Raw genomic sequence first — 24,212 nt, forward strand, 5'->3', positions numbered from 1 at the left:
TCCGTCGCCACCGGCGGCCGCCATTTTCCCCGTCCCTACAGTTCTCGCCGGAGGGAGGAAAGAAAGAAGGTGCGCGGCCGCCATCTTTGTCGCGGGCAGAAACGCTCCGTGGGCGCCATCACAGGGATGGGCAAAGGGGGAATTATTACCACTTCTTTTTGAATGGAGGAAAGAGGCGGGGGAGAGGAGGGAGGAGTTCCCGCGATGTTTGGGGCTGGTGGGCGGGGCTCTGCTGCCACGTCAGGCTTCAGGCAGGAGATAGCGGATCCGGAGAGAGCCGGGTGAGAATCCTGCTCGCGGGGGGGGCGGGAGGGATTACCGGGGGGGGTTTCCTCTTGGCCCATAGGGGGTGGGGGGCCTAGGGTGGTTGGGGGTCCCTCTGGTAAGCTCCCCCCCGTTTGGGGGGCGGGTGGGGCAGCGGGAGGGACCCCCCCTCCGTGGCCCCCCGCGAGGGCCGCTTGCTGCCCCCCTTCCTTGCGAGGGGGTGGACTAGATGCCCGCTAGGGTCCCTCCCCCCTCGCAGCCTCTCCCTCCCCTTCCTGAACGAGGACCCCCCCCAGTCTCCCTGCGCTTGGGGGTCCCTTTTCTTTGCTGCCCCCTCCATCTCCTCCCCCCCCGTCTTCTCCCATCACGTGTTTGCCCCTCTCCCTTCCTTCCTGAAAAGCCAGCCCTGGGGCAAAAACGCAGCCGCCCCTCCCTTGGGGGACAGGAAAGGGGGGGCTGAGCTGGGGGTCCCAAGCCAGGGCATGGCTGCAGGACAAGCATCCTTCGCAGGCTCTCCAAACTCCGCTGCCCCAGGGATGGGCCTCGCCTGGGTCTGATCCTGCAAAGCATCTTGAAAAGGGTCCAGGTGATAAATCTGAGTTTCTGGCATGTGGGTCGACCGGCTGCTTGAGACACCCCCCCCCCATCTGGGTCAGTGTCGTTCCCTAAAACAAGTCACCCCAACAGAAAGTCTAGTTGCCGTTTTGGGGGCAAGGCGGCTCTAAACTCTTGTTTTTCAAATGACGAACTGGGATTGAATCTCCGTTAAGCATCTGGCTAGTTTAGAGGACAACCTGAAGATCTTTGAGAACTTAGAGGAGGAAAGTCTCTCAATCCCTAATGGTGACACGAGTCATTCACAACACAGGAATATTATTCCCAACAGTGAGCAGGGCGGAGGGGTGGTGGTAAGAGAAGACGAGCGACAACAGTTAACTAAGACATCCTTCGCTCCTCCCGCTCAGGCTGCACATAAAAAGCCATTTGGTTCCAGAAATCCATTCAGATCGTACAGTTAAAGTATAATGGATGGAATCCTACAGGACGGGGTCTGAGTGCGTGAAAACAGACCAGATCCAAGAATCCCCAAATGCTGGATATGTTCGGTAGCATCCTGGCACACTTGGTGGCCGAAAGCCAGGGGCAAAGTGCGCCTGGCTCCTGGCTAATTTCGAAGGCTGGTGTGGTTGTGCAGCCCTTGACCTTCCTTCTCCCCACAGATCCGGCGCCATGGCTGCTAGCAGGTTGTTCGCGAGCCCCCAGCCCACGGACGTGGCCACCGCCGTGGTGCTCTGCTTGGCGCTGCTGTGGGGCGCCTCCGCGCAGCACGAGGGCTTTCACGGCCACGCTCACGAGGACTTCCACCACGGCCACAGCCACGCTCAGGGCCATGGCCACACGCACGAGGATATCTGGCACGGCCACGCACATGACGACGGCCACACGCACGAGCATATCTGGCACGGCCCCGATGACGGCCACGGGCACACGCACGAGGGTATCTGGCACGGCCACGCTCACGAGGACCACCACGGACACAGCCACTCGCACGGGGGCCACTCGCACGAAGGCTTGCACCATGGGCACTCGCACGAGGATTTTCACCACGGACACAGCCATGGGCATGAGGGCCACCACCATGGTCATGGCCATTTCCACGACGGTCCTCACCACCACAGCAACTCGCACGAGTCTCCTGCTGGCGGCCCCAGCAGGGCCCAATCCTTCCCTGGGAACGAGAAGCCTTTGCCAAGGAGGGAGAAGTTGGAGCCACTGCAGTTGTGGACTTACGTGAGTGGCTTCCAGCATCAGACAACTCAGGGTCTTTCTGGATCCCTTTCCCCGGGCTCTGGGTGGGACGGGGGTCTTTTGCTCTTTCTGGGAACGGGAGAGGCTGGCAGCACTTTCCCATCTGTGTTGTCTTGGAAGCAAGTTCCACATACCCAGTGGTGTTTCTTTCCTCATAAGTGCCTTTAGCAGGGCGGCCGTACAGAGAGCTGCCATTGGGTTGATGGTGAATTCCGTGCCATCCCTTTTGCCCATTTTTTTATTATCCAACGTTATCTCCCGGGATGCCCCACGGAGGACCTTAAGGTCCATAAATAGCAACACCCTAGAGGTCCCGGGACCTAAGAAAGTCAGCTTAGCCTCAAGCAAAGCCCCGGCTTGTTGGAACGCTCTGCCTCATGAGACCAGGGCCCTGCAGGATCTGATTTCCTTCCGCAGGGCCTGTAAAACAGAGTTGTTCCGCCTGGCCTTTGGCTTGGAGTCAATTTGATTCCCTTCCCCTCTTTCCTTTTTCCTTTCTCCTCCTGTGATGGAATTCCTATTTGGGGACTTCCCTGGCTTTTTTCTGGCCCACGTAGGACCAGTCTGGATAGTTGGCCTTGGTGAAGACCTGATGTTTTCATCCCCCAAAAAGTTTTTGAGTTTCCACTGATATGAGGCTGCATTTTAATGTTTTAATGTTGTATTATAATCAACAAATTTTTATATAGGGTTTTAGTCTTCCTGAGGAAGGGAGGGGAGGGTGGGGTATAAATAAAATTTAATATTATTATTATCTTTTCTCAGTCTGCAAAAGAGACCCCCAGCCTTGACGGGGGTGCCCTCGCGAGTCCCGCATTGCAGGGGCCTGGGCTGGATGGCTCAACAAATGTGGGGTTTGGCCAAGGGGCCCCTGCTGGCTGTGGGGGTGACCCTCTCTTTCTCTCCCCCCACCCGTAGGCCATTGGCGCCACTCTCCTCATCAGCGCTGCCCCGTACTTCATCCTCTTCCTCATCCCGGTGGAGTCCAACACCTCCCAGCACCAAGCCCTCCTCAAACTGCTGCTCAGCTTCGCCTCGGGCGGGCTTCTGGGAGACGCCTTCCTGCACCTCATCCCTCACGCGCTGGGTGAGTTGAAGGGCAGCCCCCCCTGGTCCTGCCCCCTCCACCCTGCCTCTTCCCTCCCCCCCTCTCATCCGAGGGAGCTGCGATTCCGGTGGGTTGGACTACATGGCCCTGAGAGGTCCCTTTTACTCACCTGTTCCTTCTCCCCTCCAGAGCCGCACTCCCACCACGGGGAAGGCGCAGGACACAGCCACGCGAAGCCGGAATCCCACGGCCATTCTCACCAGGGTAAGAACTCGGCGCTGGGGGGGGGAGCTTTTGCACTACAATTCCCAGCAGCCCTAGGGAGCCCAAAGCAGCGGCCGTGGGTGATGGGTGTTGTAGCCCAATGACATCTGGGGAGCTCAGGTGGAGAAAGGCTGAGTCATTGCAGGAGAGAGCAAACATTTATTCATTTATGATACGATAAAATAATCTTTGTTGTCATTGTCCCATACAGAACAACGAAATTGAAAAAATCTACATCATTCAAAAACTGACAGGCCTGCTATCCCAGCCTGGTTAGCCCCCTAAAACTTCTGATACCCCATAATTAAATACAATATACTCCCACAGAGACTACCTTGCACTGTGTTTAAAACCAGAATTGCATTTGGGTAGAAACTGTTTCTCCGGCGGCTAGTCCTAGTCTTTATAACCCTGTGCCTTCTTCCAGAAGGCAGAAGCTGAAAGAGATCAATTCCAGGGTGCGCACTATCCTGCGCTATCTCTGCAGGTAGTTTAGTAGTTTACCTGGACAATTTGCACTCCACTCTTGGTTGAAAACGTGCCGCACCTGAGCTCAATTGAAACAAGACAGTCTTACAATTTAAAGGATGGATGGTGGTCAATAGATTGAGGTTGAATCCTGACAAGACAGATGTACTGTTCTTGGGGGACAGGGCGGGTGGGGGTGGAGGACTCCCTTGTCCTGAATGGGGCAACTGTGCCCCTGAAGGACCAGGTGCGCAGCCTGGGAGTCATTTTGGACTCACCGCTGTCCATGGAGGCACAGGTCAATTCTGTGTCCAGGGCAGCTGTCTACCAGCTCCATCTGGTATGCAGGATGAGACCCTATCCGTCCACAGACTGCCTCACCAGAGTGGTGCATGCTCTGGTTATCTCCCACTTGGACTATTGCAATGCGCTCTACATGGGGGTACCTTTTAAGGTGAGCCGGAAACTACAACTAATCCAGAATGCGGCAGCTAGACTGGTGACTGGGAGCGGCTGCAGAGACCATATAACACCAGTCTTCAAAGACCTACATTGGCTCCCAGTTTGTTTCTGAGCAAAATTCAAAGTGTTAGTGCTGACCTTTAAAGCCCTAAACTGCCAGTATATCTGAAGGAGCATCTCCACCCCCATCATTCAGCCCAGACACTGGTGTCCAGCTCTGAGGGCCTTCTGGCAGTTCCCTCCCTGCGAGAAGTAAAGTTACAGGGAACCAGGCAGAGGGCCTTCTTGGTAGTGGCACCCGCCCTGTGGAATGCCCTCCCACCAGATATCCAGGAAATCAACTTTCCTTTTCAACTGTATTTTTGTTGCGATGTATCAATAACAACAACAGCAACTTTTTAATATTAAATAATTATTTATACCCCACCCATCTGACCTGGTTTCCCCAGCCACTCTGGGCGGCTTCCAGTACATATAAGAACATGGTAAAACATAAGAAACATTAAAAACTTCCCTATCCAGGGGTGTCTTTGAATGTCTTCTAAAGGTTGTGTAGTTATTTATACCTTTCAACATAAAATACAGTGAAAACTGGAGACGAGAGATCAGAAACAAACCAAGAGAAAAGTCAAAAAGGAAGGGGAAAAAATAGTTTTCAAAGACTTTTGAAGGCAGCGCTATTTACGGAGGTTTTTAAGGTTTTAGCTTTCATTGCGTTTTTATAAAAATTTTGCTGGAAGTTGTCCAGAGCAGCTGGGGCAGCCCATTCAGATGGGTGGGATATAAGTAATTAATAAAGTTTTTATTGTTATTATTAAAATAGAACCCACCAGGGTCAAGGGCCTGATCCTTCTGCAGTCTCTTCTTTCTCATCATCTTCTGCTCATCTCCCCCGGCCTCCTTCCAGGTTCTGAGCACCAGCACATGATGTCGGTGGGCCTCTGGGTCCTGGGGGGCATCGTGGCCTTCCTGGTGGTGGAGAAGTTCGTCCGGCACGTCAAAGGAGGCCACGGACACCACGGACACAGCCACGGTGGGTGCGGCCAAAGCCCCGGGGCCGAATCTGCCCCTTGCGCAAGTTCCTCATTTATTCAGTTCTTTGTTCGATTTATACACTGCCATTTGTCCAAAGATCTCGGGGCGACGGGCAAGATAAACTTGCAAAAGGATGAAGGAACAACGAGCTAAAAAAAACCATTTTAATTAACCTTTCCCCCAAACCCGGCAGCCTTTCTTGTGGGGATTATGGGTGTGGAGATACCGAAAGATTTAAGGAGATTATTTATGTATGGCAGCGAGAATGTTGTTAGCCCTGCGTGGGAAAGGAGAGAACATACCGACAAAATTGGAAGGGCAGACGAAACTGTTAGAATATGCCGAGATGGAAGCATGTAGATCAAAAATTCAACAGAGAATGGGACAATTATATCTAAAAGATCACTGTAAATATCTAAAAGATCATGGTAAACATGTAAAATCGTTGGCAGGCTTTGAATGATTCCTGCAACGTGTCCTAATCCTTGGATGCATTGGATAATTGTAAAATAGATTATGTTTAATATGCAGTCGGTATAGAAACAGGTTGAGGAGGAGGGAAGTCTCAATATGGGAACAATTTAATATATTTCCAGCTTTTCTGTTCTACTTTGTTTATCTACATTATCAACGGAGAGTTGCAGCTGTGATTCATTGCATGAAATTAATAAAGATTAATTGAGGTGGGGGGAGATAAACTTGTTGCCGTGGCTTTATCTGTTGGGGGGCAGGGGGTGTCTTCCTGCCCCCCTAAAACTTTCCTTTCTTCCTCCCCAGTTCCCAAAGCGAAAAGCAGCGACGACGAGGCAGAGAAAGAGCCTTTGCGGGGAAAGACGTCGGAGAAAACCGCAGCCCCCTCCCAGGGGAAGCAGAAGCCCCCCGACTCTGGTGAGGTGGTGCGTTTGGGCGAGCCCTGGATTTTTTGGGGGGGAGCGATTGGGCTTTTCTAAAATGGGGGTCCAGGGACACAGCCCCCTGACTCACTTTCTCTCCTCTCCCCCCCCCCAGCCATGCGCGTGTCTGGCTACCTGAACCTGGCCGCTGACTTTGCCCACAACTTCACGGACGGGCTGGCGCTGGGGGCGTCCTTCCTGGCGGGGGGCACGGTGGGGGCCGTCACCACCCTGACGGTCCTGCTCCACGAGGTGCCCCATGAGGTGGGCGACTTCGCAATCCTCGTCCAGTCCGGCTGCAGCAAGAAGAAGGTAACAGATCTCCCTGGCGGGGAAGGGTTGATATACATATATAACAATAATAATAATTTATTATTTATACCCCGCCCACCTGGCTGGGCTTCCCCAGCCACTCTGGGTGGATTCCAACAAAATATTAAAATGCAAACATTAAAAGCTTCCCTAAACAGGGCTGCCTTCAGATGTCTTCTAAAAGTCTGGTGGTAGTTGTTCTCTTTGACATCTGGTGGGAGGGCGTTCCACAGGGCGGGTGCCACCACCGAGAAGGCCCTCTGCCTGCTTCCCTGTAACTTGGCTTCTCGCAGTGAGGGAACCGCCAGAAGGCCCTCATCACTGGGCAGGTAGGGTCTCATCCTGCTTACCAGATGGAGCTGGTAGACAGCTGCCCTGGACACAGGGTTGACCTGCACCTCCATGGACAGCTGTGAGTCCAAAATGACTCCCAGGCTGCGCACTTGGTCCTTCAGGGGCACAGTTACCCCAATCAGAGCCAGGGAGTCCTCCACACCAGCCCGCCCCCTGTCCCCCAAAAACAGTACTTCTGTCTTGTCAGGATTCAACCTCAATCCATTAGCTGCCATCCATCCTCCAAGCGCCTCCAGGCACTCACACAGGACCTTCACTGCCTTCACTGGTTCTGATTTGAAAGAGAGGTAGAGAGGTTGAGCCTCCTTAGAGAGGGGCAGTCTACCTCTGAGCACGAGGCGCTGGGCAAGAAGAGCCTTAGGGGGGTTTCCCATCTGGCATTTCGGGCCGCCCTGAGTGAGACTGTCCCCCTTTTCTCCCCCCCGCCAGGCGATGAAGCTTCAGCTGGTGACGGCACTGGGCGCCCTGGCGGGCACGGTCTGCTCACTGCTGGCGGAAGGCGTGGGCGAGGCAGCCACGGCCTGGATCCTGCCCTTCACGGCCGGCGGCTTCATCTACGTGGCCACCGTCTCGGTCATTCCCGAGCTGCTGCAGGACTCGGGGCCGGTGCAGTCACTCCTGGAGGTGCTGGGACTGGTCGGCGGAGTCGCCATGATGGTCTTCATCGCCCAGTACGAGTAGAGCAGGGGGGGGGGACGGGGAGGGGGCCTGGCACTCGTTTGGGGCAGCGGAGGCGGGACCAAGGAGAAACGGACAGCCCGGCCCCCCACTCCCTCTCCAGCTCCATCTGGGGTCCAGACATTTCAGCCGCTGCTGCGCACCTCCCTTCCTCCAGGGGCGCTGTGTTGGTGCTGCAGGAAGAGGATGTGGAGAAAAAAACGACCAGTCTGGGATTTCCTGGGAGGCCAGCTCTTCTGCTCTGCTTGGAGATAGCAAAATGCCCTTTTCTATAGGGCACAGGGTGGGGGGTAGGAAGAGAATTTTAGGTTTCTCGTGTGTGTGTGTGTGTGTGTGTGTGTGTGTGTGTGTGTGTGTGTTTGCGTGTCCGTCCTCTCGGCCCCGAATTGTTGGGGTTGGAGGCTCGGAAGCAAGGACCAGGAACCTGGGGGACCAGGGTGTGGGATATGGGGGAGCCATGATTTGGGGAGGTTTTGGGTCAGGAGAAATCATGCTTTTTTTGCTGGAGGAGCACAGTTGCTGGCAGCCAATAATGGAATATTTGGGCGCAGCTCTGAAGGGGGGAGCTGAGGGCGTCACAGTGGGGACCCCCCTCTGCCCCCCAAAAGGGAACCAAACTGCGCCCCATAGGAGAATTTTCCAAGGGGATCTTTAGAAAAGCGTTTCTGCTACTGTAAAATACGACTCCTGGAAGTCTGTTCTCGCGGCCGAAGCCGGGGCAGAAATCCTGATTTATACTCCATGGAAACGGTGTGGGGGTTTAGGAACGGACTTTCCGTGTACAAGTCATTTATATATATATATTTCTTTTTGTCTCTTTCTTTTTGCAATTTCTTTTGTAGGGTGGAGGGGTCTTACTTTGGGGCGACGGTTGTACCAGGGAGAAATGTGTAAAGGACAGAAATAGTGGCGCCTGCAATTAAAACTGACTTCTGCCCTGGAAAAAAGGGGAAAAGGTGTTGTGTATAGTTCCTGGACTTGGTCATCAGGGGGTGGAGGTTCCCCAAGGCCCCACTGGGTCAGCCTTGGCCACCCTCATTGAAACACCCAGGCGCTGTGAACTACAACTCCCATCATCCTGCTCGGGCTAATCTTGCTCAGGCCGACAGAACACGGTTGCTTTCCTGCTTTGCAGCGGGTTGGGCTAGATGACCCACAGGGTCCCCCCCATTCCTACCACCCTGTCATTCCTCACCAGCCCCTGAACATCTCGACCAGGGAGCCGTCGAACTGGGATTTTATTTTAAAAAATCGAAATGCCCTTTTTAGGGGGGGGGGGAGCAGGATCCCACCTTGGCAGCGGAGTAAACACAGAGGTAAAGGAATATTTTGGGTGGAGGGAAGCAAGGAATGATGCCAAGCACCTAACCACTGAGCTCTAACCACTGAGCAAGATGACCCTTTCCCAAACGTTGGGGGCTGGCTGACCATTAAGCAGGTAGGGCGTCTTGCATGCCCAGGAAAGACACAGGAGACTGGAGCGGTCATCAATTGGCAGTCCATCACCTGCTTTGCCAGGGCCAGGTTCGATTTCTGCCGGCATTTCCAGGTAGGAACTGCAAGTCCGACACCTCAGGGTCCCGAGAGTCATCTAGCCTGACCCCCTTTTCCCTCTGTCCCCCGTCCAGTTTGAAGCCATCCCAGTCCCTGCTTAGCTTTGCGAGCGTCTCATTGCCGCAGCGCTGGGGGAGCAGCTGCCTGGCATGGAGAAGGGCCCAGGTTCAATCCCCAATGGCAGGGCTGGGCAGAGATCTCAGGCCGCTAGTCCTTGTGGTGCAGAGCCAGTGCTGCAGCAATGAATGGAGCAATGGCCTGTCTCAGGTGTGCATATCGCAGGTGTTTCTGTTGTCGCTCAAACCGCCCAAAAGCTCAGATCTGAGAAAACCCAGCCTGATTGCATCCCTGCCTCTGGCGCTGGGGTGGGCTTGAGATGCCCACTCAGAAGGCAGAAATTCAACAGGGGAAGGTTCAAATGCTGAATGCCTGTGAAAAGGTGGAGGGAGGGACACCTATGTTCCTGGTAAAGCTTGCAAAAGACGCTGGCTGAGTCTCCTGCAACTTGAGCACTTGAGAGGCAGTGGGGTGCAGTGGTTAGAGTGCCGGACCAGGACTTTGGAGACCAGGGTTCGAATCCCATGCTGGGCAAGTCTCTGCCTCTCTCAGCTTAGCCTCCTTCACAGGGTGGTTGTGGGGGTGCAAGGAGAAGCATGCGCCCCACATTAGCCAGTGGGATAGACATGCAGTAAATAACTACTACTACTACTACTACTACTAATAATAATAATTTTTACTATTTATATCCTGCCCGCCTTACTGGCTTTCCCCTGACACTGTGGGCCCCTTACGGTACATACAAAACGTATGATTAAATATGTCTCTTAAAAAAATAAGTGCTTGGGTGGAAATTCAACAGGTGCAGCCCTGCAAGAGCAGCACCTGTTGGATCCCCTCCTCTCCTGCTGCTGCAGAGGATGGGGGGGGAGAACACACACATCCGCTGTCCCTCCCCAAGGACCCAGGAGTCCTGGCTCCTCCCCCACCCCTGGAGGACTGCGGCCATAGAGACGGCGGCCCAGAAGGGCCTCCGCGCCTGAACTTCCGGCGCGGGGGGCGGAGCTTCTTCACTTCCGGTCCTTCCCCCACAGAGCGATGGCCGCCCACCTGCGGCTGCGAGGGACCCTGGCCCTGGTGACAGGTCCCTTCTCCTGGGGGGGGGGAGGGAGGCAGGCAGGAGTTCAACAGGGGCAGCGGGAGGGGGGTATTTGGGGGTGGGGTCTGCCAATGGGGAAAGGCAGCATATTTCAGGCATCAGTTCAACAGGTCGAGCTCACGCCTTGGCTGCCTTTCTGCTCCCCACCTTTCTCTCCACCCCCCATCTAACCACAACAACCTGTCAGGAGTGACCTGCCAAAGGCCAAACTCTGGACTTGAACCCAGGCCCCAGCCCCAAAAACACAATTGATGATGGAGAGCAAAGGGGGGCTCTACCTGTTGGATTTCCGCCTCTCGGGTCCTCCCAGGAGCCCTGACCTGTCAGCCGTCAGCTCAAGCTGCTTGGCAGTGACAAGCCCTGAATGTAGCTTCTTTATTTAGAAGAACTGCACCCGTTCCATTTCTGCCTGCCATGGAGCAGTTGAAGGCAGAGGGGTTGCTGGGGAAGAAGCCCGTCCGGGGAGGGTGACCCAGGCTCCTCTTCCTTCTTTCTCAGGGGGTGGCAGCGGCATCGGCCGCGCCATCTGCGCCCGCTTTGCCCGCGAAGGGGCCCAGGTGGCCATAGCGGACTGCGATGAGGCCGGTGCAGCCCAGACGCTTCGGGGGCTCCAGGCGGGGGACCACCAGGCCCTGCGCGTCGACGTGGGGTGCGCCAAGAGCGTGGCCGACCTCGTGGCCCAGATCCAGGTGGGCATTCGCGGGGGGTTGGACTAGATGAGCTCTGGGGGTCCCTGCTCTGCCAAGCCTTGCCCTGAGTAAGCATTCGGCCTCGGCACCCTGCGTTCATTGGCTGCCTTCGTATCCCGCCTTCCTTCTTCTCCATCCTCACAAGGGCTCTGCAAGGTAGGCCAGCCTAAGGACCTTCAGGGAGCTTATCATGGAATGCTAGAATTGTTGGGTCAGGAGGGACCCCGGGGTCATCCATCCCAACCCCCTGCATTGCGATGTTGAGGCCCGAATCCTTTTTACCTCCTGGGGTCGCGACAGAGCTTCTGGTGCTGATTTCCTCCCTCTGGCCTCCAGGCCCGCTTCTCCCGCCCGGCCAACGTCTGCGTCAACTGCGCCGGCATCACCATGGACGAGTTCCTGCTCAAGCAGACGGAGGAGGCCTTTGACGCCGTCCTCAGGGTCAACCTTAAGGTACTTGGCCGGCAAGGGAGGCGTCCCCGGGAGACCCCCCTCCCTTGGTTTCCAGGCCCTCGATCGCCTTGCTCATAGGCTCATGAAGGAACCCAGTGGTCATGCATCCCAACCCCGTCCTGTTCCATCTGTTCCTTCTCCGCAGGGGACCTTCCTGGTGACGCAGGCCGTGGCGAAGGCGCTGGTGGCAAGCGGGGCTTCGGGGGGCTCCATCATCAACCTGGGGAGCATCGTGGGCAAGGTGCAGTGACCCCCCCTCCTAATGACCTCCTTGGCCTCTGCCCCCCACCGCCAATAATTCAACGCAAAATCCGTTGCCCAACTCCTGTACGCTGCAAATGTCTGGCATAATGGGGACCTGCCTAAGCTAGATGGCTTTCAGACCAAATTTATACGATCTCTGCTGCAGGCACCCAACTGCGTCCCCAACTCCATACTGGAGTTAGAAGCTGGAGAATGCCCAGTTTCACCTGCCCTAAAACATTGGCTCAGGATTTCAGTCTTTGGTCTAGGGAAGGGTTTCTACCAACACCTAACAATGAGGAGTTTGTCAGCAAATGGCAGGAAACCATGGCTAGAAAAGCCACCTCTATTGGTCCATCACCGCCCAAAAAAGCTTTATTACCTGGGTTATTTATTATTTTTAAATAATGTAATTAAATATTTAAACAAAACACATTATCCAAAAACAGGTCATCCCTAATTCCCCCCCCCCATTTTTCTCCCTCCCACCCACCCCCACTTCCCTCAGTTCCAGTCTTTGGTTTATCTCAGAATGCAGTTTTCTGCATCTTACAAAGTTGTATAGATCCTTAAATTGTTTAGCTGATTATTGTCAATAAAAAAATTGTGAATGTTTATTCAAAACCTGCCAAGGAGTCCAGTTTGCTTTTTTGCTTCTTCAGATACTTTGTAAAGGGTTCCCATTCATCTTTAAAGTCACAGTTATCCTTGTCCCGTAGCTTATATGTCAGTTTTGCCAGTTCTGCATAGTCCATCAATTTTTCTTGCCATGATTCTTTAGTTGGAATTTCCTCAGTCTTCCATCCTTGTGCTATTAGGACTCTCGCGGCAGTTGTCGCATACATGAATATGTTTTTCAATTTTTTTCCCCTACAATCCCTAACAAAAATGCTTCAGGTTTTTTAACAAATGTTAAGTGGAACATTTTCTTCAATTCATTGTATATCATTTCTCAAATTTTTTAAATTACATTACAGTCCCACCACATATGATAAAACGTCCCCTCCTTTTCCTTTTATTACCTGGGTTATGAAGGCACCCTAAAGACGTTAAAGCAAAGATTATGGGATAATGCACACAGTGACTTGTGATCTCGATCACACGCAGTCTGTAGTCCGCTGGCAGTAGGGTACAATATGGGCATGTCTTTGAGTTAACATCTTACATTAAAAACCTGACGGTACCAAACTATCGAAGGCTTTTCATCAAATCCAGACTAAACGTCTTTCCTTCTGCAGTGTTGGATGGCAGGTTGAGAGGAGTTCCCTACCAGGACAGATTTTGCTCGTGTGCTCAAGACATTGATTCTATAGAACATATTTTGCTGCACTTTGCGAAATGCGAGCAAGCCAGGGCTGAACTGATACTACCCTTGCTGGTACCTTTCCCGGGAAAATCAGAGGCTCACTATGTCAGGTTCCTATTGGAAGACCAGACAAACGCTAGAACATTAGCAGTGGTGACGTTTTTATGGGTGGTTGCAAGAACCAACAATCCCTATCTTTAAGTCTGAACAAAATGCTTGTGGTTCCCCCCCCCCCAATTTTTTTATTCAAATTTTCCACATTTATAACAAATATATCATCATCATTTTTCATTTGCATACTGCCTTTCTATCTTACAATACTCAAGGCGGTTTACAAGCTGAAGAAACAAAAAATGTACATCTTATAACAATCTAATGCAATGCAAAAATGTGATAATAAAACATAACTTTAAAATAGGCAACCTCCATCAAAAAAGTAACATTCAACAATCATTAGAATAGTATTAAATAATAATATCAACATATAAATGTTAAACAGAAATCCACTTAACAGTTACAATAATATCTAAACCATAATTGATAAAACAACGGCAAGCCACAGCACATAAAGCAATACAATACACATTGAGAAGCAGAATATAACATAGAAAAGACACAAAACAAAACACATTACAATACTAAAAGAAAAAAACCAAATAAAAACACTTATTACTTCTAAAATCCAAAACGCTTGTTTAACCTGGAGGCAGGCTGTCTGAACTGTGCATTGCTTTGTAACGATTTGTTGGGTCTCTGGACCGTAATAAAGATTGATTGATTGATTGATTGATTGATTGATAATTCAGTCCCTGTGCCTCTGCCCTTCTTCTCTTCTTCCTGCCCAGGTGGGGAATCTGGGGCAGGTGAACTATTCAGCCTCCAAGGCCGGGGTAGAGGCCCTCTCCAAGACGGCAGCCAAGGAGCTGGCCAGGTAAGCCAGGCTGGGGGGCAGAGGGAGAGATGGGGGTGGGGGTGCGAAGGAGCCCCCCATTCGCCTGCCCTCGTTCCACCCCCACAATGACCCTGCGAGGTCGTCTGTGCCGAATAGTCTGCTGCCAGTAAGCGTTGCGGATTTGAACCCTGCCCTGTCCCTGGTCCAACCACTAAGCGACGCTTCCTCTGCAGGTACGGGATCCGCTGCAACACGGTTCTGCCTGGGTTCGTCCGCTCTCCCATGACGGACAAGGTCCCCCAGAAAGTGCTGGACAAGGTGGGAGTTTTTCAGGGTGCACCATCACCCTCCCCACAATTTCTCTGGGGTGAAGAAGTCACCTGCCCCAATCCCTCCCTGACCCCTGTCCCTTCTTCTCCCCAGTTTGCCGCCATGGTGCCGCTGGGACGCCTCGGGGAGCCCGAAGGTCAGTTCAGCGATATAGTTGCGCTTCCTTTGAAGGGTGGGGAGGGTGCCTCTGAGCGCCTGCAGAGTGCCCTCCCTCCTCCTGCTGGGCGGGGAGTGCCCAGACGTCATAGAACGGAGGAATCGTGTTGCTGGAAGGGACCCCAACGAAAAATTCGAAAAATATCTGGGGTTTTTTAGCGATGCCTCTCAGGCCCTCTCAGCTGCTGCCTGTTAGAGATTTATTACGGTGTTTTTATGTTGTGAACCACATGAAGGGCAGTACAGGATGCAAATTTAATAAATAAAAATAATGCATTATTTTCCCTGAGCTATGGCCCTGCCCCCCTAATGTGGGGAATAATAATAATAATGATAATGATAATTTTTTTTAAAAAAAAATTAACAACCATCAAAACACAAACAGTTAAACCCCCCAGGCAGCTGATACATTGGGTATATATAATCAATAACAACATATTCAAATCAACCATATGTACACTTCTATGTACCTTAACACTCCTCCTTCCACAAGGTTTATTTAACTTTTAACATTTTAATTGCCCCAAATTGCTCAGACCTACCCAAATAATTCAATACCTTCTCAGTCCAATCCTCCTCCTTCTCCCTTTCACCCTTAAACCCTTTCATTTTGTGAATCTTCACAGTTAGATATTCTAAAATTATAATATTTTTTTCAGCTTTTCCCTCCATTGGTTCACCCCTCGCTCTTCTGCATTTTTCCAATTACTCACTGTAGCCTGTCTGGCTGCAACTCCCATCAATTTTACCCATTTGCATTCCTCTTTTGTTTCTAACTCGGTGCTACCCGGGCTAATAAGAACCACTAATTTAGATATTTCCACCTTCCTACCCACGATTCCGGATATTTCTATACTAATAATATAGCCTAAGGGAGTTTGGGGGAGGAATGTAGCTTTGCCGCGATTCCTGCCTTGCAGGGGGTGGGCTGGATGACCTTACGGGGGGCCCTTCCAGCTCTAAAAGGCGGTATAGATTGTACAGGAAATAATAATAATAGTAATGCTAGGAGAAGGTCCCTGGATCCGTCCTCCCCACCGGCAGCTGGGGAAAGACCTGCCGACAAGACTGGCTTCGCCGGCCTAAATCTCTCTGAGGCTGCGGAGAGAAAGGGGCAGGTTTCTTTACCTGGGAGGGGGCTGAGGGCGTCTGGGGGGCTGCAGGCGTTGGGAGGAGGGGGCTTCACAGTCTCCTTCGTCTCCTGCCAGATGTTGCCGAGGTTTGTGCTTTCCTGGCCTCCGATGACAGCCGCTACATCACCGGCGCCAGCCTGGAGGTGACCGGTAAGTGGGGCGATGGGGGGCTGATTTGGTGACCCTTTGGGGTGGGGGGCTCCCCTTGGATGCCGGTGCTGGTGGTGGGGAGCAGTGAGAAGGGACCCCAAAAGGTCTCCCCGTATTTGTGACAACTCCGATCTTTCCACGTGGACTTTGGAACTCCCTGCCACTTGAAATCGGCCAGGCGCCTTCTCTGTACTCCTTCCAGCGCCCACAGAAAACATTTCCATTTTAGACAACCCTACCCACCCAAAGTAAAAAACACAGAATGTTTGTTCTTTAAAGAGTTTGCATAGCTGTTTCCCACCCTGTATAAATTTTACGAAATAGATAAATTCTCCCGTCAGACACGTAGAATAGCTGGTGCATGTTTGGAACTCCCTTTATAGCTCAGGGTTTTTATCATCTGAACATTTTTGCAGAGAGTTTGATTGCTTTTTTCCCCTCTGGGAATGCGTATAAAAGTTATGGAACAAAATTAAGTGAATTATTATTGTTGTTGTTGTTTTGTTTTGTTTTGTTTTTTGATACCCTGCCTATCTGAATGGGTTACTCTTTAGCTCATGGTTTTCATCATCCGAACATTTTTACAGAAAGTTTGATGGCTTTATCCCCTCTGAGAATGTGTATAAAGGTTATATAAAGTGAATTATTATTGTTATTTTATTTTATTATACCCTGCTTATCTGAATGGGTTACCCTGGGCAGCTTCCAACCATCTCCACAAGGTCAGCCGCTGACCCCTTTTCTTTCTCTTCCTCCAGGGGGTCTTTTCATCTGATGCCTTTTCCTGCCTCTGGAGAAACCCGCCCCCACCCACAAGGAAACCACACTCCCCGATGCCCACCCCCCCTTTCAAAGGAAGGACTTGGGGGCAGGTTCCTCCTTCACTGCGGAGCCGGCCCTGTCTTGGACAAGCTCCCAGCTAACATCTTTGAATGCAAGGTTTGGGGAGGGGGCTTAGAGGCAGGGGGGCCTCTCCCCCCCCCAGAAGAAAGGGGGGGTCTTTTGCACAAGGAGCGAGGCTGAGATCTCGCTGGACGGAGACCCCTGACTTCCACTCTGAGGATTTCTGTGCCTTGTTTGGGGATATATATCACTCAGTTAAATCAACGGCTTCTACAAATGCGCAGGCGATCAAAGTACCGCTTTGAGAAACACTTGAATGCTGTGAGCCACCTTGAAATAGGGAAAATTAAGGGAAATGCAGAAATTGTTGCTTGAGGAGTGCGGGAAGAGACACTTTATCACTCTGAACAAACACTGACAGGGTTACATAGCCTCAAATATATGTGAATGGGAACAAGATATATAAGAGTCGTTTTACAATCGACTCTCTCCCATGTATTCTGCCAAGTTGTCCCCCCACCCACCCAGGAAATATCCCTGGGGGTGACTCTTCTTGCAGCAGATATGATCTTACATCCACGAAAACATCTTCCATAGTATGATGGTCTGATTCTATGATAATAAATATGCAGCGTCTGCTCAGTTTTCTTACACATTTATTGCATTTATCAGCTCAGGGGTGGTATATCTGGTTATCCTGTCGCGCATGCCCCCCAATTTAATCCTCACCCCAACCCTGCAAGGACTGGCCCGGTCACCCAGCTTCATGGTGGCTTGCGTTTGTGTAAGAAGCGCCCCAGGAAATCGCACACCCACAAGCACACGCACTCACCTCCCCCAGCCTGGAGTGGTCCAGTCCAGCACGATCTGTACCACGTGAGCCGTTGGGGTCTCACAACACCCCCCCCCCAAAATGTAAGCAGCCCTTCGTCTCAAAGCACTTTAAAACCTGAGGGACTAGTGTGCCTTTATCATGTGCAAAGTGCCTTTCCTACAGCAGCTGCAATGATCCTGATTTAACGTGACTCTCAAAAAATATTTTGGTCCAGGTTTGCCCATCTCATGGGCAGCAAGCGGGGGGGCGGTTGTGATCCCGGACGCCTGGGTCCCCTTTTGCCTGCTAATCCCAGGGGGGGTTATTGGTGGCTGCCCAGTTGTGAGCCTGCACTAATGAATGTTTGCCCAAGGGATTATTGGGGTGTGCTGGGAAGGCAGCCCTGATTCCTCTGGGGGAGAAAGAGGATTAGCCGCTGAGCGGGTTGGGGGCCCCTGTCTGCACCCCCTGACCCAAAGGCGGCCCTGCTGGGCCTTCCCACCCTGTCCGGGGAAGGAAGGGTCAGCGGACAATGCGGAGGAGACCCAGCAGACCCTTCTCATGCCTGGGAAACCGATTTCAGTGCAGGATCTGGCCCACAAACTCCCAGCGGAGGTGCGCATGAAACACCCGTGTGCAGAGGAACTAGGAAGTGCCTTCTCTGGGGAGGCCCAAAGGACTCCCGGTAGACTGCCTCTGGACGTGGAGGTTCTAGAAAAACCTGCAAACAGGATTCGAACCCGAGCCCTCTCCCCTCCTATGGGGTCCGGCAGCTGGGATTCAGAGCCGAACCATCCTGCCTAGTAAACATCTTCCTCCCTGAATTTGTCTCATCCTCTTCGCTGCCTCATGTGGCAGGGAGTTCCAAAGTTTAAAAGCAAGTCCTTTCATCTGCCCCAAATCTTCATGGGATGGGCCCGAGTTCGAGTCTTACGAAAGAGGGAGAACATCTCTGCCTGCCTTCTCCTTGCCATGCGCGGTTCCACAAAATTCTATTGTGTCTCCTGTTTCCCTGCCTTTTCTCTTAAGCTAAAAAGCCGCCCCAAAAAACACATTTCTTCTTCAAAGCGGAGTCACTCCACTCCCTTGATCATTTGGGTGATTCTTTTCCGAACACTTTTTCCAGCTCTAGAATATCCTTCTGTAGATGGGGCAACCAGAACTGCACCTTGGGCTGATTAATATTCTGTTATTTTTTTATTCTGAATAAATTTCACTAGGTTTTATGGAGAACAATACAAAAGTTAATATCCAACATATTTTTCCTTTTTTGGGGGGGGGGGTTCCAAACCAATACTTTGAATATTCTACAGCCTTTGAAATGTTTGTTACTCTTTCATTTTTCTTCTTACTGTTTATTTTGTGCTTTTATCCTAAATTTCTATCTTTCAAACCTTCCTCAGATCTTTGGACAAAGGGTGGTATATCAATTTAAGAATATAACGTATATGTATCATTATGTAAAGATTTCATATATGTATTACAACGTTAATAATAAAAAATTGAATAAATGGAATAAAAATAAATTTAATACATAAGATGCTGTTTCACCAAAGTCTCCTCCTTGGCAGGTTTTCAAGCAGAGCTTGGACGGCCCTCTGCTATGGATACTCGAGCCCAGATCCCTGCATTGCAGGGGGTCAGACTAGACCACCCCAAGGATCCCCCTCCAACCCTGCCATTTATGATTCTGCTCTGTCAGTTTGCAGAGGTCCCTGCCAGGGGTGCTGATCTGGAGCCAGGGGTGCCAACTTGAATAAAAGATTGTTGTGCTGGAGGGGGCGGCGGAATAAGCGACGCCGTGCGTAATCCGTCCCATGACGCGCGCTATTTGAATGGCAAATCCTATCAACTTTTTGGGGGGCGGCCCCTTAAAATATTTCCTTGGGGGGCGAGCAAAGGGACCTCAGCCCCTCGGAGTTGGCTGCTATGTCTGCAGCTAGCGAAACGCGCTCGAGTCGCACAGGAATGGATGGTGTGGTTTTTGGGGGGGGGGTCCCAACGTTGCCTGATCCTGCGCGCGAATTCCTTCTGCGGAGACGCAGAGATGCGTTTTGCAGAGGTCGGAATTGCCCCCCCCCCGGCAGCCGCAGCAGGATCAGGCCAGGGGGGGGGTCCCATCATCACCCGAGAAGCAGCGGCAGCAAGAGCCCCCCCCCGCGTGACACCCCCCCCCACAACTGGAATTATTCAGGGGCTCCTCCTGACTCAGCCAGAGGAGTGGGAAAGGTGGGAGGGGGCATATTCACAACCTCTCCCCCCTCCTCCGTCCAAAGCGAATTTCTCTTGCCGGGCAGCAAAGCCCCTCCGCTGACCCCCCCACCCCCCATCGGAAAGGGGTTTGCGGGGGGCGGGGGTCTTCCCTGACGCTTCTTTCTGCGCGCGAATCTCTCCTCTGGGGAAGTTTTATAATTTAGGGGGGGGGAAGGACGTTACACAAGAACCTTGAATGAATAGATCTCCCTTTCCTCCTGGGCCATTTCATTTCCTTCCTGGGGGGGGGGGACACCTTCATCTAGTGGTCCAAGGCAGGAATCGCTGCTGTGGGGGCGATTCTTCCGCTGCCTTGCGGTGGGTTGGGCTGGATGACCCGCGGGTCCCTTTCCAGCGCTCCAGTTTCTGTGATTCTGCCCAAGGCGCAAAAGCCTTTTTGGTGGGAACTTTTCCCCAAAACTTTGTGTGTGTTGCGTGACGCGGGTTCCTCGCAAGCCTCGCTGAGGGAAGAGCTGTTCAGAGGCGCGGGGGGGGCAGAGATCTTGCCCCCACCCCGGTGAGAGCCTGCCCTGGTCTTTGCCCATCGCGCTGCCACGTGGTATCTGGGAGGGGGTCCGAAGGCCACTTTCTGCGGCTCCCCCACCCCACGGGCTCGGTTCTTCATTCCCTTTGAGGCCGAGGTGGGGAGTGGGCTTCTTCCTCCCCCCCCCACTCCCCATATTCTCCCCCCCTAAGACGGGCCTGTGTGCGAGAGAGACAAGCGCTTTCTTCTGTCGCCTGAATTGAATTGGGGATGGAGGAGGAGGGGGGATTAGGGTTAAGGGGAGAGGGGGAGGCAGGAGGGAGGGGGATTAGCCGGGGGTCTCACTCTCCACCCCCCAGCCCAGCCCAGCCCCTATTCTCCGGCCTCTGTTTGAAGCCTCCGGCTCCTGCTACCTCCCATTGAAAGGCGCATCACCCCGGGCAACGGAGTGGGGCGGGGGAGCGCAGGCGAGGATGGAGAGACCAGAGGCCGCCAGGGACCCCCGCCCCACACCCACCCGACCCCCCACCCCCAGCTGCAACGCGGGCTGGGTGCTCCCTGACCCGCTGGGGGGTCCTGGCCTTCCTCGCCCTCCTGCCCCCCACCACGGCCTTTCCTCGCCATCCTTCGGCGTCTCCGTGGCAACTGCATCCGCCCCCCATCCTGGCCACGGTGACCCCCATCGCCCTGGGTGGCTCTCCAGCCCACCCCCTCTTTTCTACCCTGCACACGGAGGGAGGGGAGGGGGCTTTTCCCCATTGAGGCGGCCGCCCCCTATTCAACCTCCTTCTCTCTCTTCCCCCACCCCACATAACTGGGGCCTATTGTGGGTCCAGCTGCACAGACAGGGAGAGGGCGAGGCCGGGACGCTTCGCCCCCCAAAGGCCGGCCGAGGGGGCCGGGGAGCCGGGCAGGCGGCTGGGCCGGGCCGCGGGACCCCCGAGAGGAGGAACTGGGGGCGCAGAAGTGGGGCAGAGGGAAGGCAGGGAGTAGGTCCTGCCTCACCCCAAAATCTCGCTTCGGGGTTGCCTAGAATAACTCTTGCCCAGCGAGAAGAGAAAAGTTAGGGTGAGTTTAGGGGACAGCTGTGGGGCAGGATTGGGGTCCCTGAAGGGTTGGGGGGCGACGGGAATGGGGGAGGAAGGCATCCTCAGCAGAGGGACCCCAGAGGATCGGGGCCCACGAGGTTGGGGGGAGAGGAGAGACAGAGTTGGGGGTGCGCTTTGCTTTCTCAGGAGTTTCCGAGACTTCAGAGATGGCGCCAGATGGGACCGGGCGGTGGGGAGGGGGGAGGGAGGGAGGCTGGACCCCGAGCGCCATCTGGGACACCGGACCAGCCCCCCCAAGTCTGTCCTGGGGGCGGGAGGGCAGGGAGACCCCCCTGGAGTGACGCAGCAGTCCCTCCGAAGCATCAGAAAGAGATGGAAGAAGGAGGCGGAGGACGAGGAATAGAAGCGCCTGGACCGAGGGAAGGAAGGAAGGATGGATTGGGGTGAGTGGAGCCGGGGGGCTCTTGCATTTCGGGGGGCAGGGGGGCAGAGAGAGAGAGAGACCACCCCGTTCCTCTGACGGGAATTCGGTTTCTAACGGGATTAAATTCCGAATGGTTGTAGCCCGCCCTGGGAGCCGCCGGCGAGGGGCGGGTGATTAGCGATTATTTTAAAACAATTAATAGCTAGTTCAGTAACTAAATAATAATTAACTAACGATTAGAGAATCAATTTAATGATTGAAAATGAATTGGAAAAGTGGCCCGGTATTTTTTTTAGGAAAATAGCCGGTTTATAATTAATTAACTATTAATTAATCAATCAATTGATTGATTGATAATTAAATGAAAAGTGGCCTTATTAGAACTCCCGGCGTTTTAAAAAGTTAATAGCTAGCTCATAACTAATAATTAATGAACGACTATTCAATCAATTAACGATTCGTCGATTGATAATTAAATGAAAAGTGACCTTATTGGAACTCCCGGGTTTTTCCATCTATCGCCGCGTCTCTAAATAAATCGCCCCGCTCCTTCTTTCTGGCGCAAATGGCGAGGAAGCAGCGATCTCGGGGGGGGGGGCTGGGAGCCCCCTTTGCAAGACGCCCCCTCCCCAGTCTGCACCCCCCCCGATAAAGGCGGCCTCTTCTTGCATCGGAGAGGCGCGAAGGGGGACAGAGGGGGCGTCTGAAGCCCCTCGCCAGCCAAATGTCCCAAGGAGGTTTTTAGGGGGGGGTTGAGTTCCCTAAAATTGGGTGTGAAGTCGGGGACCCCTCACCGCCCTCCATGAGCTTTGAGAGGGTTTTCACCCGAGAAAGCCGTAGAGTCCGAAAGGGGTCCGATGGTCATCCAGCCCACCCCGTGCGTGGGGGGGCGGGGAAGGAGACCCCCCCGCAAAAAAACAGCTCCCACCAGAGAGAGGATTTCTGATTTTACCAAGACCGGGGGAGAAATGGGGTTGGGATGCTTTGCATTCGGGAAAAGTCCCATTTTTAATTTTTAATTTTTTTTGCAAAGTGGGGTGGGGGGCATCCTATGGGGGGGCGCTTCTCCTCCCCACACTTTCCCTTTTAACCAATTCTTTGGAGAAAGGAAGTTTATTCATCAGCTGAACCGGCCTTTCAGTCCCAGCAGGGTCTCCCTCCCGCTTTGATCGCTCTTCCAGGCAAACTCGGATCCATCGGGTGCGTAATACGGCTTTTTGAGGGGGCGGCTTGCGCAGGGAGTGGGGGGTCCTATCCCCGCCGCGTGGGGGAACCCCAGGCCGCAGGGAAAGTGTGAGCCCCCCAGCAAAAGTAGGAACCTCCTAGATCGGGGGGGGGCGGCGAAGGCCAGCCAGATGCGCGAGGAGGGGGCGCGCTCAGTCCGCGCCCATCCCTGGCGTTGCGCCTCAGTAGCTGAGACTCAGAGGTAGACTGCCCATGGACGGGGAGGCTCCACAGGACTCGCCGGGTGGGTGCGGGATTGCACAGCCCCCCAAAACCACCGCCACAACTAGGAGTAGGGAGTTCCAGAGTCTTACGACAGCTGTGGCTCTCATCCCTGGTGGCTCTCATCTTGTGGCAGAGAGTTCCAAAGTTCCACGGGAAGAAGGGAATGATTTTATCCGTCCTGAATCTTCCAGCGTTCAGGATTCCGCGATTCTAGATCCCCCAAGTGACCTTTGAGGACCAATCGCTGCCTCCTCGCTGAGCTGCGGTGCGGAGGGAAGGAAGAGGTGGGGAGAAACAGGACTCGAACCCAGAACTTTCTGAGGGTAAGAGCTGCTTGACTAAGGCGGCGATGGACTCTCCTTCCTTGGTGGTTTTTAAGCAGAGCTTGGGTGGCCCTCTGTCCCCGATGCTTTAGCCGAGATTCCTGCATCGAAGGGGGTTGGTCTGGATGACCGCCAGGGGTCCCCGCCAACTCAATTTCTCCACAATTCTACGTGATTAATCTTGAGCTCCTTGCGGAGGAAATGTTGGGATATACAGCAAATGCAACAAACGGATAAATATATAGCCCCTTGCTCCCTTCCCAGGGGCAGATTGAATTAATGGGATTTCCCATTTGGGAGGGAGGTCAAAGTTCAGCCCTCAGAGCAGCCTCTGCGGATGGGATTTCCCGAGACCAAAAGCGGATCCATTTACTTCTCACACTCGGTGTCTATAGATCTACGTAATCTCCTGCCCGTTTAGAAATTACACTGCTTTTCCAGATTAAAAACTTCCTTCTTTTACCTGATTACCCAGTTTATATCCCTCCCTTCTTCCTACGGAGCCCAGGGCGGCAAAGAACAAGGGCCGCATAGAATACTGTAATGGAATCGTGGAATTGCAGAGTCGGATGGGACCCTGCGGGTCATCTAGCCCAACCCCCTGAAACGCAGGAATCTCAACGAAATCATCCAGGACAGATCTGGGAAACCTTCCGTCGGCCACAGGCGGGGGACGGACTCTCCTTCGCTGGAGGTTTTTCAGCAGAGGGGGGGGGGCACCTGCTGTGAATTATTCAGCTGTGATTCCTGCCCTGCAAGGGGGTTGGGCTAGATGACCTTGGGGGTGCCCCCCAACTCCACAATTATTTTTATTCTGCGATGTTCCTCCATGCTCCAGCACATGGCACCTGCCCTCCACCCTCCCTGGTTAGTAATACGTGCCGGGGATGGGTGGCAGGAAACGATGCCTGGGTCTCTCGTCCG

At 53.2% G+C, this 24,212-nt stretch overlaps 2 protein-coding genes across 3 annotated transcripts in view; both read left to right on the forward strand.

Annotated features, from left to right (window-relative positions):
• The first annotated feature begins 168 nt into the window (after positions 1 to 168).
• Positions 169 to 8,534, forward strand: SLC39A7 (solute carrier family 39 member 7). Its single transcript, XM_081899457.1, has 8 exons — positions 169 to 281; positions 1,485 to 2,055; positions 2,992 to 3,160; positions 3,311 to 3,385; positions 5,223 to 5,348; positions 6,128 to 6,238; positions 6,359 to 6,555; positions 7,339 to 8,534. Exons 1-8 carry the CDS (start codon positions 205 to 207, stop codon positions 7,588 to 7,590), a joined length of 1,578 nt encoding a protein of 525 aa, XP_081755583.1. The 5' UTR covers positions 169 to 204; the 3' UTR covers positions 7,591 to 8,534.
• Positions 8,535 to 10,214: 1,680 nt separating this feature from the next.
• HSD17B8 (hydroxysteroid 17-beta dehydrogenase 8) overlaps positions 10,215 to 24,212 on the forward strand; it is a 31,752-nt gene continuing 17,754 nt past the window's right edge. Inside the window, exons 1-9 of one of the 2 annotated variants that reach the window (XR_014165922.1) lie at positions 10,215 to 10,282; positions 10,796 to 10,986; positions 11,323 to 11,439; positions 11,585 to 11,680; positions 13,834 to 13,919; positions 14,114 to 14,198; positions 14,304 to 14,346; positions 15,575 to 15,649; positions 16,408 to 16,479. Coding sequence is in view for 1 of the 2 variants with exons in the window: in XM_081903287.1 (XP_081759413.1) it covers positions 10,237 to 10,282; positions 10,796 to 10,986; positions 11,323 to 11,439; positions 11,585 to 11,680; positions 13,834 to 13,919; positions 14,114 to 14,198; positions 14,304 to 14,346; positions 15,575 to 15,649; positions 16,408 to 16,424 (756 nt within the window). In the remaining variant the exon portion in view is untranslated. Of the gene's footprint in view, positions 10,283 to 10,795; positions 10,987 to 11,322; positions 11,440 to 11,584; positions 11,681 to 13,833; positions 13,920 to 14,113; positions 14,199 to 14,303; positions 14,347 to 15,574; positions 15,650 to 16,407; positions 17,135 to 24,212 lie in introns of those variants that run through there. The other variant, XM_081903287.1, reaches the window with a different exon arrangement.

Source organism: Podarcis melisellensis (genome assembly GCF_964234715.1).
Source record: "Podarcis melisellensis genome assembly, chromosome: 2".
NCBI classification, from domain to species: domain Eukaryota; kingdom Metazoa; phylum Chordata; class Lepidosauria; order Squamata; family Lacertidae; genus Podarcis; species Podarcis melisellensis.

What these genes read in the sequence shown, in the direction of transcription:
- SLC39A7 (XM_081899457.1), top strand. Translation starts at nt 205, where the DNA reads ATGTTTGGGGCTGGTGGGCGGGGCTCTGCTGCCACGTCAGGCTTCAGG. An exon ending in CCTCATCCCTCACGCGCTGG is followed by an intron (nt 3,161 to 3,310) that starts GTGAGTTGAAGG and finishes TCTCCCCTCCAG; the next exon opens with AGCCGCACTCCCACCACGGG. An exon ending in GCAGAAGCCCCCCGACTCTG is followed by an intron (nt 6,239 to 6,358) that starts GTGAGGTGGTGC and finishes CCCCCCCCCCAG; the next exon opens with CCATGCGCGTGTCTGGCTAC.